This window comes from Chrysemys picta, chromosome 20 (genome assembly GCF_011386835.1).
Source record: "Chrysemys picta bellii isolate R12L10 chromosome 20, ASM1138683v2, whole genome shotgun sequence".
Lineage (NCBI taxonomy): Eukaryota > Metazoa > Chordata > Testudines > Emydidae > Chrysemys > Chrysemys picta.
In genome coordinates this window covers 20,930,944-20,946,432 of record NC_088810.1, presented here as the reverse complement: position 1 = coordinate 20,946,432, position 15,489 = coordinate 20,930,944, and the positions used below count along the sequence as shown (strand labels likewise).

Genomic DNA, 15,489 nt, shown 5'->3' with positions numbered 1-15,489 from the left:
CAAGCATATAAACTTATGAACACACCCTATTCTCATATGCCAGAGGAAGACATTCATATATACTAACTACTAGAGCTGAACAAGAAATTGGTTGTGGTTAGTTTGGGGTTGGGTGGGTTTGTTTGGGTTTTTGTTTGTTTGTTTGTTTCGTTGGTTTTTTTTAAATTTGGTGACCAAACTCAAAAAACTAAAACAAAAACAAAAAAACCCTCACTATTTGTTTTGAACCAAAATGGAATTTTTTCAGGTTTCTGGACAAAATGAAAGCCAAAATGGTTTCACTCAGGTCAAACAAAACATTTTGAACATTAATTCAAATTGACATTTTGTTTAAAAAAAGTCAGTTTGAAATTAAATGTCAAAGTAGTTTGTTTTGATACTTTCTAAACAAACCATTTTGACTCTTCAGAGATTTGTGTTCAGGGATTTTTGGGGGGGATGAGGTTCAGCTGAAACTATTTTGCAAATCTGATTCACAAATCGTTTTGGTGCCCTGAAAAATGCAATTGGGCAGGAGGGTGGGGGAAGGGCAAATTTCTAGTGACAATTTGTGTGTGTGTGTGTGCGCGCGCGCATAGGTTTAGTAACTACACACAGAGAGATACTGGGCCTCACTTTACATTAAGGCCTCTTTACTCCACCACATTAGGGGATGTAAGTATTTTTTATATATACAATTCTTGTAACCTCTCAGGGGCTGGAGATATCTGTTATGTACCTCAATCCCAAAGAGACAATAACAGTTTTGCCAATCCCAGGTGCTTAAGCAGCATGAATCATGTCCCTGAAAAACCACAAGACTGGCTTAAAAATCTGTTTTTTGAGCATTCAGGAGTCATGTTTTCCAGCTCTTCTCAGCAATCATGAAGGCTAGAAATGTACTTAAAAAACGAGATGACATTTCATATAATCACATGACTCCAGGAGCAGGAGCTTTCAGAAAAAGACCAAATATCATGAAACTTGCTGTAAAATCATGAGAGCTGGCCAGGCTGGGAGTAACTATGCGTTGCCAGAGAATTGTTTTCTGCTAAAAGAACTGACCTTTGATCAAAGGCGGTTCTGCTGTATTGTCTCAGCATTTGATGCGCACACAATAGAGCCAGAATTCCTGTGCGCCACTCATCACCCACCGCACCCCACCTCTCCTGTTGGGCGTTTGTGGTTTCAGTCTTCCCCACCCCTGCAGGGACAAACCTGCCTGCAGCAGCACGTCACAAAGAGATGGCTGAAGGGGAGCTGAAAGGCTGCCAAAGTTACTTATGCCGATCTGCGGCACACCCACCAGAAAGTCCCAACCCTTGATTCTCTGCGGCTCTGTGCCTGGCTCAGTAATTTACACCAGCTGGGAACCATTCAGGCTTGGTAGCACTTTACAGCCACTGGGCGTGACAGCTACCAGTTTTAGGCAACGCTTGGGGACTGAACTGCAGATTTTCCCACACGTGGAAATGTACCTTGCTATAGTTTGCGCTAATTTGGTAGGCTCCGCAGAGCAGACATAGAGGGGGCAGATGGCTGAGCGGGTTATACACTTCTCCTGGAGGGAGGACGCTCACCCCAAGCCCATCTAAAGCCCAGGGCAGTTCAAATTCCAGATAACCCTAACTGGGGATTGTGTACAGGGGACACTCAGGAAAAGTAATCTCAAATACCGAAAAGTGTGAATTGAAAGTGGATTAGTTAAACCGAATTAAACCCCCGTGTGGATGCTCTCATTCAGAATTCAGGTGGGCTTCACTGGGTTTAGTTTAATTCACTTTGGAAATGGTTATTATTTAAGAACAGCCGATTGGCTCAGCCGCTCGCAAATGCACAGCGGAGAAAACTTCTGCGTCGTCAAAGAGCGGAGGAAAGATGAGACCTCTTAGACTGGAAGCTTTTTGGGGGAAGAGACTGTCCCACATCGTGTGTGTGTGTGTGTGTGTAGCCCCCAGCACAAAGGGGCCCTTGTCTCATCTGGAACAGCGGGACCCCACAGTCATATGAGCAATGATCATCACAATAGCAGCTCTGATATCAGGCCGTTGAGCCAAATATTCGGGCAGCCACGTTTGAACATTTTCCCCGTCACCCCTATGCAGAGGGATGAGCGCAAGCCTACGCTGCATTCATAATCTAGCCTTGCCCTGGACGCTCTGAGCAAGGTTGAAATCCAGGCAAGGACGGGAGACTTCTACTTGCCTGTGAGCAGACATCTGGTGGGCTACACCTATTAATTATAAGAGGGTGTTTCCCCACCCGCCTACTCCGGGCTCTTCCAGACAAACCGCTTCATACAGCATTTTTACGAGATATTCTCTGAGCAGGTGCCAAACCTGCCACTCTGCACGGGTGTGGGACAGGTTCCAGAGACCTACTGCCTTTTCTGGGGACAGATGTTCCATAACCTTCCTCTCTCTTTCTTCCTAACCCCGATCAGTTAGTAACTGGCTTATGCCCAGCAGGGCCGGCTCTGACTTTTTGGCCGTCCCAAGCAAGTCTCTAACTTTTTGGCCCCTCCCGCTGCGCCGCCTCCTGCCGCCTGCCACGAGGGCTCCGCTCCGGTCGGCGGGGAGGGAAGGAAGAGGACTGCCCTGCAGGGTGCTCTGGTTCTCTGCGCTGCCGCCCCCTACAGGGCGGCCGGAGCGGAACAAAAACAAACAAAACAAAACAAAAAAGCGTCCGTGCCGCCCTAGGATTGGGCAGAATGCCGCCTCCAACCATCTGCCGCCCCAAGCACCAGCTTGCTCAGCTGGTGCCTGGAGCCGGCCCTGATGCCCAGACGGATGCTGGGTTTTGGTCCGGACGCTCATTTGCACTAAGACTTCTTTACACTGCATTGGAAGCATAAAAGGGCCAGGAAGTGGATGTAACCGTAATTAGCACCCACTTCAAGGCACTTTTACATTGCCACAACGGCGCAATGAGGCCTTAGTGGAAACGAAAATCACGGCCTTAAAATCCTTACTGATGTAACAGCGGACGTTCTCATTATCCATATAAACGACCACTCTTTAAAAACAAAAAATACTGCTAAGCTCTTATCCTCAGCGATATCTTGTGGCAAGGAGTTCCACAGGATGTTACGCATCGTGTGGGAAAAGTTGGCAACATCCTGGCGGCGGTTCCAATCAACCCCATACTTTCACGTCCGTCGCACTGACCTGTGTTGTACGCGGTGGGCATGGCAGAGAAAGGCAGGCCCTGGGTCAGCAGACTTGGAGTGGCCACCGACACGACAGGCGTGGTTAAAGAATGAGTTGCTTGGGAGACTCCTAACCTCTGTGCATTCTGCTGGGGAAGCAAACGGAGAAGGAATTAGAAGCTGGATGCGTTTAAACCACCGGTGGGTGAGGACTGTAACCGCCGACTGCAGGGCTCCTGACACCTACCGCTGGGCACTGTTGGAGACAGAGCGGTAGGATAGACGGAGCGCTGGTCTTAGCCATCTGGGGAACTCCTGTACGCAGCAGATTAAAACACCAGCCCACTTTCAAATCCATCAGTTCCAGGCTCTCAGGACCCGTATGCCCTTCTGTAGCTGGATCATTTGCACTGGGTTTTATTTTATTCTTTTCCTTCTGATGTTTAAAATACCCCAGGCCTGATTCTCCATGGCACTAAGGCGCCATTTCCCTGCCCGAGCAGGGAAAAGAGGCCTTCATTTAAAGGAGAATATAGTTCAATGTAACTTGCCTTAAGCAAACCAGCCAAAGTGAATCGGTTCAAAGAGATGCTTCTTTTTTAAACAAAACAGCAGGGGAAGCTGTGGAAGGGCTTTCAGGGACACTCACCCCGCAGAGAGGTCCTATGTGCCACTTATGTCCCACTTAAATCCTGTTTTTCTGGCTTGCATAGTTCTTGTGCTGGCACTCTGCACAGAGGTGAATTTTACTCTTAAGACGAATGCCCTGAGGTTGCTCTAATTTACACACCAGGGGCTGGAAAGACTATTTATCTTAGGTAATTATCTGGCTCCCCTCACCCCCGTACGTGAGCGTGCTATAGTCTTTAATGCATTTGTCCTCACAACCCACCCCCCCACCCCCGTGAGATAGGGCAGTGCTATCATTGTACAGATGGGGGAAACTGAGGCACGGATAGACTTTGACTTGTCCAAGGTAATTTATACCCAGTTTAAGGACCCTTTATGTTACCAGAACAGTCTGAAGGGACCCCGGTGAAAATGAGGATCAGGCCCGAGAAGTACAAAGGTGACTTAAAGCTATCTTAACTTCCTCCATCCCTGGATGGAACGTGCCTGAGAATCAGTCCCCTTGACTTCCCTGGGAATCGAGGGTACTCGGCATCTCTTGGCAGTGAGATCTGTGGGACTCAGTCATTAACAAGCCCCCATTTTAAAGAGTGGCCCCCTGAGGCCCACTGGCACACTATGCAAACATGCTGCCCTGGGATAGCAGCACCTAACCCCTCTTCCCCCCCCCCGGCAGTTATTTGGGTGGATCTGAGGGCAGGATTAGGCCCTGTTTGCAAATCAGATAATCCGGGCTGCCTATGTTAATCTGATTTAAATCAGACTCAAGAGGCTTGACTCTAATCCCAGGCACCCGGGCACATGTCACCCAAGGAAACCCGAAACAGAATCCAGCTTAGACCATGCTTGGCATGGCGCGATGCCGGCCAGGTCATTTCGGGCCCCGGTCGGTCGAGACAGCGAGTTGCTGTCTGCCCCCGGTCAATGGGAGCGGAGGGCGACAGCTGCCTTGCGGGTTGTGAAGGACAGGGAGCAAGGGAACCCCCTCCGAAAATGGCACGTGAAGATGCCGCCAGGAGACCGCGGCTGTGCTGATCCGATTTACCCGGGAAGCGTTCAGAGACGGGGTGCTCTAGGGCCTCTAGACAGACAGATTTAGACAGGATTCACGCTCAAGGCTGATGCAACTCCCCACTCCGCCGCGCCTTAGCATTTGAAAGCACCAAACGGTCAGTCAGTGTCTCCTTAGCCTGGCAGCACCCTGGCGCGCCAGTTTCAGAAGCCAGCTCTTTGCAAAGCGGCAGGTCGGTGGACGGATCAGCTCCAAATAACCAAGGGCGGACGATTATACGGGCGAGAATGACTAAACCTTGAGGCTGGAGAAACAGGTTTCCGAGGCGCGCACAAATGCCTTAGTGGTGGCTAGGATTTGGTTTGGGGTCCAGCCAGCCCACGGTAACAAGCCACGCCGATGACTACCATCTGGGATTGGGTGCAGTGTACTGCTCTGACCCTGGCCTTCCAAAAGCCATTTTCTGGCTCCTGAGAAGCCCAGTGTACAGACCTTACTTGAGTTCCTAGACAAGGGGAAGGGAAATCAGAGCTGGGATCCACCAGCCCAAGGACCATGCACCACTTCAGTCTCATTTCAAGAGCCCGGTTCCCCCCCTGCACACTGGGCCTGATTCACATTTATACTAAGGCCTTGTCTACACTAGAAAGGGTTTGCTACAGTCACTGTAAGTCCCTTTGCATAACCAGAGTGGTGTAAAGGGGCCTTAGAGTAAATGGGAATCAGGCCCCTTGCAAAGCACTACCAGATGAGATTGCTGGTATTGTGCATCCACTTTGCCCAAGGTAAAGGGCAAGGGAGACTCAGGCCCATAGTTCTCAGATTAGGATTTAAGTGGAATGTGTAAGGGCATGTCTACAAGGAGAAGTTAGTTCAGAAAAAGGTCGGATGGAAATTTAAGGGCTTGTCTATACCCGGAGTTATTCTGGAATAGCTATTCTGGAATAACTCCATGTATAAATGCTCTTATTCTAGGGTATGTCTACACTACCCGCCGGATCTATCGGGGATCGATTTATCACATCTAGTGTAGACGCGATAAAATCGATCCCTGATCGCTCTGCCGTCGACTCCAGAACTCCACCACGGTGAGAGGCGGAAGCAGAGTCGACGGGGGAGCAGCAGTGGTCGATTTGCCGCCATCCTCATGGCCAGGTAAATCGACCTAAGATACGCCGACTTCAGCTACACTATTTGCGTAGCTGAAGTTGCATATCTTAGGTCGACCCCCCTCCAGTGTAGACCTAGCCCTAGAATAAGAGTGCCTTATGCCGAATTAGCTTAATCCACATTGGAAGATGGCCCACACATGGAGTTACTCAAGAATAGGTACTCTCCTTTAAATGAACACCCTACCTTAATCTGGAATAAATTTCGCGTGTAGACAAACCCTAAAGCATTATAGCTATTCCAGAATAGAAGTGTCCACACAAGAGATCTTCTGGAGTAGTTTTTGTAGAACAGCTTATTCCATAATAGCTATTCTGGTCAATTCCTCCAATGTAGACAAGCCCTTTAGATTTTCTGCAGCTCCTCTGCACAGGAGTGAATTTGAGCCTGTAAGGACCAAGCACTGGTCCTATTCCCTGACTCTGAAGATCCCAGGAAGGTTCAGGATGAAGCCAAACAAACAGCTTTCCCCCCCAAACAATGTGAAAAACAACTCCCCTAAAGAGCAAATGGAGGGAGGCAGCTTCTTCCGTTCTGCAGGGTTGATGGGAGTGTTACACCAATAGCAAGATGATAAAAGTGTAAAACACCCAGGGGCTGCGGCCCTTTCCCACCACTCTCGCAGGGTAAAGGGGCCTTACTCCGCGAGTGATATAAAGGGGCCTTAGTGAATCAGGCCCCAACACTGCAATCAAGTCATCAGTTTAGGACTCGCTGTGATTTCACGCCATGCCAGGTTGTTATAATTAACAAAGTTTTAGTGCCTCTCCATGCAGGCAAATTCTAATGCTCTCCACTGCCCCTGGTTATTTTGACAGCCATGCGAGATTGTTAACTGTTCGGAGTGCCACACTTCCATTCGAGATCATTACAACATCATGCACACATGCTCCCAGGTGAAATCTCTGGTCACTGACGTCGTGATGGATGGGGATAGCTCTACACTTCCAATGAAAAGTCTCAAGTGTCGTGTATAAGAATAGGGTAATATCCCTTTAAATTGTCTGTGAACCCTCTTGTGGTGCTCTCCACGGTCTCTGGCTCAGAAGCTGCCAGAAACACGCCCACTCTGTTAGCTGGGGTTGATCCTGCTGGCGAAGGGTTAAGTGGGTTCTGCTGACTCACTGAGAGGCAGGTGACTCACCGCTATGCCTGTGTATAAAGGAGGTGGGAGAGGTTGTTTATAGAAAGAGGACCTGGGAGGTGGGCTGAGCAATATGGAGGGAGCCAAGTAGGAGGAGACGGTTTGAGCTGACCTTTGTGTTAACAGAGCCAAGAGAGCGTTTGCACTAAATGGGACGGGTTTATACAGCAATAAAATTACCAAGCTCTTAAACAGCACTTTTCATCAGCAGATCTCAAAGTGCTTTATCACAGAGGCCCATACCGTTATCCCCATTTTACAGAAGGAGAAACTGAGGCATAGAGCAGGGAAGCGTCTTGCCTAAGGTCACCCAGCAGCAGAGCCAGGAGTAGAACCTACGTCTGCCGAGTTCCCATCCAGTGCTTTACCTACTAGGCCACACTGCCTGTTGGCAGGGTGGGCAAGGCACCTGCAATTTGCCTCCAGAGACCTTTCCATTAGTGCCCTGCAGGACTGTAATTTATGTCTATTATAACCTTTCCTGACTGCCACGACCCTGTTCCCCGTCCGCACTGCACCAGAATAGCATCAGGACGAAATGGTATTATTGCCACAAACAAGGTGACAGCACTCACTTTGCTGGCAGGAAAAGCGATACAAATAATGAGACGCCGTGTTCCTCTGCAGAGATTAGTTCTTGGGAATGAACGGGTGGGTCGGAGAATTCAGATTTCACTTTCCATTTTTTGGGTTGTTGTTTTTTTAAAGAGTTCTTAGTATTTGAAGAACTTGATTTATTTCCTGCTTCCCTTGTAACGGCGTTAGGCCAGATCCCCAAGTGGCGTAAAATCAGCGTAGCTCTTTTGAACTTCCTGGAGCTATGCCGATTGATATCAGCTGAGGATACGACTCCGTGACGCCAATGGGACGATGCTGATTTATCCTCGCTGGGGATCTGGCCCATTGACTCCAGTGGGGTGACACCAGTCTACACCAATTAGGGATCTGGCCCATTGACTAGAATGGAGTGACACCAATGTTAACACCAGCTGGAGAGTTGGCCCTTTGACTTCAATGGAACTGTGCTCATTTAAACCAGCTGGGGACCCGGGCCTATAGCTTTTCTCTGCCATGCAGAAAAGGATTTTCCCTAACATATAGATTCCTAGGGCCCAATTCTTGGCTGCTCTATAAAATAATAGGACTGGAAATTACCGTTGTGCTGACTTTAAGGCTCCTTTGCACCACCAGAGCAGTGCAACGGAGTCAACGAGAATTAGGCCCATGACGTTCAATGCCTTCTTTAACCCCTGCCCCCATCCCTCCAGGCCTGTTCTTTAAGGAGGTGTTAAAGGAAACAAAAAGACTCATGTCAGGACAGGACTCGAAGGAAACACACACACAGCACAAGGCAACTCACCAGATCCAAGTGGTCCTCCGTCTGAATGCAGAAGAACAGAAATAAAACCAAGAGGCACCATTACATGTACGCCTTTCGCCAACTGGTTCCAAGCCCAACTCCAAAGGCCTGATTCTCATTTGCACTAAGGCCCCTTTACCCAGCTCCGGCAGGAGAAAGGGGCCCTAAGGTGGCCACAAATTACATCAACATCCACTTTAGGACTCCTTTATGCTGCCATCACGATGTAAAGGGGCCTCAAGCCTGCAGTCTTCAGTGCTGTGTTCTCATGAGCAGAAATAAAGAGGCTAATGCATTTCTCTTCCCGAGAAACTTCTTCAAAACCGCTAAAGCTTGCTCTCCACACAGTTTGTGCACTAGTACAACTCTAGAGGTTAGGTTTCAGAGGGGTAGCCATGTTAGTCTGTATCAGCAAAAAGAACAAGGAGTATTTGTGGCACCTTAGAGACTAACACATTTATTTGAGCATAAGCTTTCGTGGGCTAAAACCGATACAGTTATCCCCATTCAACCCCTGTACAGGAGAGTATACAGACGCTCCCCGGGTTACGCAAGACCTGACTTACGCAAATTCACACTTACGGAAAAAATTCCATAAGCCAGACATAGGATTTTCGAGTTGCAGAAATTTTTGCGTAACGTACGGGTATACGTTTCCGACTTACGTAAAATTCGAGTTACGCAAAGGTTTTCCGGAACAGAACGATTGCGTAAGTCGGGGGGCGTCTGTAAGCATCTTTATACCAGTATAACTGTGTCCACACTAGGGGAGGTTGCATCCCTTTAACTAGACTGGTATAGTTAATGTGGGACAACTTTTGTGTGTAGACAAGGTCTCAGAAACGTGGTGTGATCCCTGTCTGTTATTTTGGATTTGAAGTGGCCAATATTGTTTTGTTTTTCCAAACTTTTCCATGGCTTTTTGTGCATCTGAATCTTTTGCTTAGTTTTATTTTTGGCATAGACAGTTTAGACTGATTCTCTTCAGCCCCAGTCCTGCATACGCTTATGTGAGTAGGTAACTTTCCGCATGCGAAGCCTCGTCCACACCAAAAAACGTAAGTTGATCTAGCTATGTCGCTCGGGGTTGTGAAAAATGTCACACTCCAGGAACAGAGCTGCAATTCTGTTCTAGCAGTTGTAGTGTAGACATATTCTGAGTACTCTGACTGGGACTGGCTAAGATGGGAAGAAAGGTGTGAGGGGGGTATAAAACCAAGTTAGCTAACTCAATGCCTATGTCTTCACTGCAGAGTTAACTCGAGTTATCTACACTCAAGTTAACACCACTCCGGTTAGTTATCCGTACCCAGAGGCAGGTCTACATTGCCAAATAGCTGTGTTCTTAACTTGAATTAAAGCCCAGGGGAAGCCTGGGGTTGACTTTGAGCTCTCACCCAAGTTAAAAACTGAGTTACCATGTCTTCACTGCTATTCTAACCCAAGTTAGCTAATCCACATTAAGCACACACCTTTTATCTGCAGTGTGGACAGAACCACAGTGATGTGTTAGCAGCTGATGCGCTAACTCAAGCGGTAATCAATACCCCGTCACGGGCCAGCCAGTGTGAGTTAATAGCACCCCACTTGAGTTAAGGGTTTGTGCGTGTGGACAGGACTCAAGGGAGAGGCAACGCTCAGGTTATAACTCGAGTTTACTTTGCAGTGAAGACAAGCCCAGCGTGAAACGCCCCTTTCCCCCCAGGGGTTGATTCTCAGTTACACGGAGGCCACTTTACACCGCTCTGGCAGTCCGAAGGGGCCTGAAAATTACAGAGTCAGGCCCCTAAGACAGAGCCAGGCATCCACCTTTACAATCTGAGAATCGTCAAATCCTAGCAAGGGCGGGCTGGAAGGGACCTCGAGAGGTCATCTAGTCCAGCCCCTTGCGCCGAGGCAGGACCAAGTAAGATCTTGTTAGCTTGTCATGTCATAGCCTGGCTACTCCTGGGGAATATCGCAATAGTCTACAGCAACACCACGGTAAACTGCAACGTTATGGGCCATTACTGGGGAATACTAAGAGTACTTTAGAGTAATAATCCAGCAGCAGCGCTGTCATCAGCTGCAGCATTATGCACCGTTACTAGGAAATACCGCAGCAGTCTCGAGTAACAAGCCAATGGCAACACCCCGCCTTGGATGGGCTACGGCTGGGGAAGCCGACTGCCAGTGGGAGCTGCAGCAGCTCAGACCCCGAGACAATTCTCCCCCCCCCCAGAATTCAGCGGCACTCACCAAATGGTGCATCAAACCCTTTGCGCCCTGCGAGGTGATCACGCGTAAGTCCGGCTTGCGGCTGTTGGCGGCGAGCTGCGTGCCGTGGGAGGGCGGCGGCGGCGACTTTGCCGGGATGATCTTGCCCATGGTGTTGCCGTTTGAGACCGGGAGGAGACCCGGCGAGGCTCTGGCACTGACATACCCGTTTCCTGCAAGGGGGAGAAGCAGAGACATTTCGGAAACAGTCAGAAGAGGACACGCAGGGCTCGGTTCTCCATCGCCCTGCACCTGGGGCCCTATTCCCCCCATTGACACCCCTGCGGAATGAGCGTTCAAAGGCTGCAATACCAAAAAGCAGGGGCCTCGTTCTGACTTAGACCAAGTCCCCTTTACACAGTGCAATGAGGGCTTAACGTCATTTCTGCCCATTCTGAGGCCCCTTGCAGTGCTGGAGCGACCCGAAGGGGCCTTCGTGTAAAAGAGAATTGGGCCCAGTGATCCTTCCTCGCTCTCCCCCTTTGTCGGGCGGGTCTCTTCGAACTGGGAGCTCTTTGGGGCAGGGGCTGTCTGACCACAATGCCCAGCACCCAGCTTAGCTCTCAGCTGCTCCCACCACTACAGTCTCTGAGCACCTCACAAGCGATCATGCATTTTTGTTGTCATAGATTCCAAGGCCAGAAGGCATCATTGTAATCATGGGTCCCCAAACTTTTCACAGTCACCCCTCCCCACCCCCCCATCCCTGTCCGTGCCCAGGAGCCGGGAATAGGACCGTGGCTGCAGGAGGAGGTGGGGGCAGGGCACGGACAGAGGTAAGGGGGCCAAAGATGGGGCCGCAGCTAGGGGAGGGTCTGGGTCCGGGGCCGGGAATGGAACCACGGTTGGGAGTGGGGCTGGGTGGTGCTCCCTCCCCGCCCCCCACGGGCGGCCCCGCCGCTCCCCCCAACATTCTTCCATCCCCACCGCACAGTTTGGGGACCTCTGATCTAGTCTGACCTGCTGTGTAACACCGGCCAGAGAACTTCCATAAAATAATTCCATCTTTTCGAAAAAGATCCAATCCTGATTTCAAATTGCCAGGGATGGAGAATCCCCCGAGAGCCTGGGTCAAGCTATTCCAGTGGTTAATTACCCCACATGGTGCACTTTGTTTCCAGTCTGAATTTGTCTGGCTTCAACTTGCAACCTTTAGATCATATTGGACCTGTCTCTGCTAGTCAGAAGAGCCCATTACCAAAATATTTGTTCCTTTATGTAACAATGCTGCCCGGGCTGAGGCTCGCCCTCAGAGCCTTCTGCATCTGAGACGGACGTGCTGATAACTGTGCTAAGAAGGAACCGGTGACATTGATTTAGTTTTAAATCTGTGGCAGTGCTGAGATCTAAAGGCAGCTCTCCTGAATTCCAGTCTACTGCCAGTCCATCCCAGCCTTACAACACTGCTCTAAGGCAGAGGAGAGTTGTTATCCCCTTTTTAGAGATGGGGAACTGAGGCACCAAGGTTTGCCTGATGTTGCAAAAATGTCTGGGACTTGACCCCACCTTTCTGAGCCTCAATCTAGAGCCGTAACCACCAGGCCGCCCTTCCTCCCACTTACTGGGGCCTCTAGGCACTACTGCAATACAAGTAATAAATATTAAGGGCCTGATTCTCATTTACATTGGGGCCTCTTTGAACCATTTTGGCAGCATAAAGGGACCTCAAAGAGGGCCTAAATCACAGTCACACTGACTTTAAAGTGTAACTGAGAATCAGGGCCGCTTATCCCAATACCCCCGTGAAGCGCAGAGATCCGTCCTCCCCTTCCCCCGACCCCAATTTAGAATTTTACGTGCGAAGCAAAAAAAAAAGAAATTAAAAAAAGATTTGATGAACGTCAGGAAAAGAATCAATTGGATGAGATTATTGTTCTGATGAGATTATTATTATTATTTTTTGAATAGGCCCCTAAGATAGAAAGACATTTAGCAATCACCAAGATTCAGCACTCACATTCATCACACATTAGACTGGGAAAAATAGGTCGCTGATTGCATTATTAATCAGATTCACAATCGCGCTACATCTGCATTTCAGGGGGCGGCTTGGTGGCAGTGGTGTTTCAGACATGACGTGCGCCCAGCTGGGGCGAAAACCCGCGCAACCCGGCTACTGTCAGTCGTCCCGTAGGTCTGACCTGCCTCGCGATTGCTCTGGTGCAGGGGTCTTAAAGTGAGTTGTGTTGCAATTTAGACCCATTAATTACCCTGCCAGATCTCTGACCCCAAATGGTAATGCCCTGACACTGGAGGGAGGTGGGTGTGGGTGTTTACATTGGCCTGGTGCACAAGTGCAATGTTCTGCATAGCTACAAATCTGGAACGGCACTGAAGTCAAAGGAGCTACCACACCATCATAAACGTCTGGCTTCGCTGAAACCGATGGAAATGCTCCCACTGACTACAGCTGGGGAGAGGGGGATCAGGCCCAGTGAGAACATGTGGGCTAACAAGGAGACACTGGAGATGTGTTGTCAGATTACTGGGCCCGATCCTCCGCTACAGCTAAGGAGCGTTTGACCCAGCTGAGCAGGAGGGAGATGGCAAAGCTATCTTAAAGCCATCTTTGTTCTCATCCGACTGCTCTGTGCTAGCTTGGAACCCCCCCACGTACGTTAGAGAAGCCTCAAGGCTGCTCTAATTTGCATTGGCTGCCAACGGCCTCCAGAATTTGGCCCGAAGCGGAAGATCGCTGGAACATAAAGGAACTCTGGCTGTTCCCCTTTCCTTGGAGACAGGGTCTTCTAAGGGGGAGTCGAATCTGCTCGGTTTTGGGCTGCTTTGTATTGAAGGAACATAGGGATTGCCAGGCCCGTGGTCTATCCGGCCTAGTATGCTGCCTCTAACCAGTACCAACTGCTGGAGCCAGTACCCTGACCCCAAATAGTTAGAGGTTGGCTTATGCCCTGTAAAGGGGCTCGGAGGGGTGTGTATATACCCCTGCGTCAAATGCAGCTCCCGAGCATGTTGGTAAATCAGTACATTAGCCTGGGCCATGGGCGCACCGTGTTCTGCATAGACCGTATCTCGTTTGCAAGGCCACCGGCTTTTATATTAATTGATGACGGAGGTGCATAAAATTTCCTGTGCGACCTTCAGCGCTTTCAGCGGATTTCTTTTCACAGCCGCTCGCTATAGGGTTTTGTGCAAGACCGTGTGCCAGCAGAGTGGGGCAAGGCCGAATGATGTTCAAAACACTTATGTTTTCCAGCCATAAGGCTTCCTTAACAGAAGACGCACAAATGGCTCCCATGGCAACCATTTTGCCTTACTGTCTGGGCAGATCTGGGGGCGTATATTGCAATGGGCTGGCGGATGTGTATGCGCAACACTTCCCTCTGCGGGATGGAATCAGAACTTCTCGCCATGTGTCATAAGCCCTATATTGCTATCAGGGATTCTCCTTGAATTCAAGCAGCATGGGCTTGCACTTTAGGAGCAGGGAGATCTGAGTTGTAACCCTGATATCACCATGAAATTCTGAGCCAGTGCAGAATAGCAATAATTATGCAGTCCCCTGTATCCACAGAGCTGTGTCTTTCAGGGGGTTGGGAGGGGCAGCGGAGGGACAGGAGGAAGATGTGGGTTGCAGGTTGAAGTTCGGCTGAAGAAAAACCTCCCCCAGCTGGATTCCTCTGCATCCCACCCCCACAGTCAGCAACACGGCTGGCCAGGTGCCCGCTACTCTTTGCTGGCCATCTGCCAGCATCTGGCCCAGAACCCTTATGTGGCGCGTTCAAGCCCCACAGGAAGCATGCTGCTTTGAGACCCCAACGTGCCACATGTCAGCTGTTCCGCTCCGTCCCCGCAGGGGGGCAGAGGAAAACAAGTCAGCAGAGAAGCAGGATCTCAGAGCCTTCTGCTCAGGCCCGGTTCCCCGCAAAATCCCGGGTTGGATTCCCAGCGACATCGATCGCCTCCGGATCACGCACTCCCATTGGCCACAAACGTCTGCTGCCTTGACCCAGAGACTGTCCCGCGGTTCTGATCCCCCATCTAAGGGAAAAGGGGGGGCTATAGGGGAGGGAGTTAAGCGGCAGCAGCGCTGGTTTCAGAGGGCCTGCCGTGTATTAGCTGCTCTCCTGAAGACCCTCATCCTATCGCCCTGCATTGTTCCGCAGAGCAGGACTCAGCGCAAGCAAGGGAGGGCTGAAAACATGGGGCCTGATTCTCAGTTACTCTATTCCTGTACTTGGGAGTGGGGACACCTTAAGATGTGTCTGCACCTGTATCCTGAGATTGTTGGCAGCCAGCCCAGCCCCCCGGGCAAGTTAGAGCAGCCTCATGACTGCTCCTCTCTGCTCCCCGTGGAGCCTGGCGAGCACAGAATAGCCACGGCACAGTGCGCTCTAGGCATGGTCCCGATCTGCCCCCATGCGAATCCTGGGGATCGGAGAAAAGCCGCAGTGCAACGCGCTCTGGCCAGGACCCCTAATCCCCTCTTTCCGCCTGGGGCTGGCGCAGGGGATGGAGCCAGGCCTGCGGTCAGAGGGAGGAATGCGCCCGGGGTCGCAGGTGATCGCACAGCGCTGCCAGGCTCAGCTCCCTCGTTAGTGAGGGGGACAGGGACGGAGGAGGGGCGCGAGAACGGAAGAAAGGCGCTAGTGAGGGGGACGGGGACAGAGGAGGGGAGCGACTGTCTCAAGTGGAACCCGAAGTCGATGGCTGGCCCCAAGATTCTGGGAGCTCCGTAGAGCCTCATCTACCTAGTGAATACGAGGGGCGCGCCCCTCTTCCCCACTTCTCTGCCCCCAAATGCTGCCATCTGAAGTCTGTCTGGGGCTTGG

The 15,489-nt window shown here is 50.5% G+C and overlaps 1 protein-coding gene across 35 annotated transcripts in view; it reads right to left on the bottom strand.

Annotated features, from left to right (window-relative positions):
* The window catches only part of MEF2D (myocyte enhancer factor 2D), a 182,213-nt gene that overhangs the window by 20,431 nt on the left and 146,293 nt on the right, over positions 1-15,489 (bottom strand). For 14 of the 35 annotated variants that reach the window (XM_005310950.5, XM_005310952.5, XM_065573643.1 and 11 more), the window contains 3 exons: positions 10,682-10,872; positions 8,444-8,464; positions 3,147-3,276 (listed from right to left, as the gene is read on the bottom strand). In XM_005310950.5, the coding sequence (XP_005311007.2) occupies positions 3,147-3,276; positions 8,444-8,464; positions 10,682-10,872 (342 nt within the window). The remainder of the gene's footprint in view (positions 1-3,146; positions 3,277-8,443; positions 8,465-10,681; positions 10,873-15,489) is intronic. The other 21 variants (XM_065573651.1, XM_065573650.1, XM_024099861.3 and 18 more) reach the window with 3 other exon arrangements.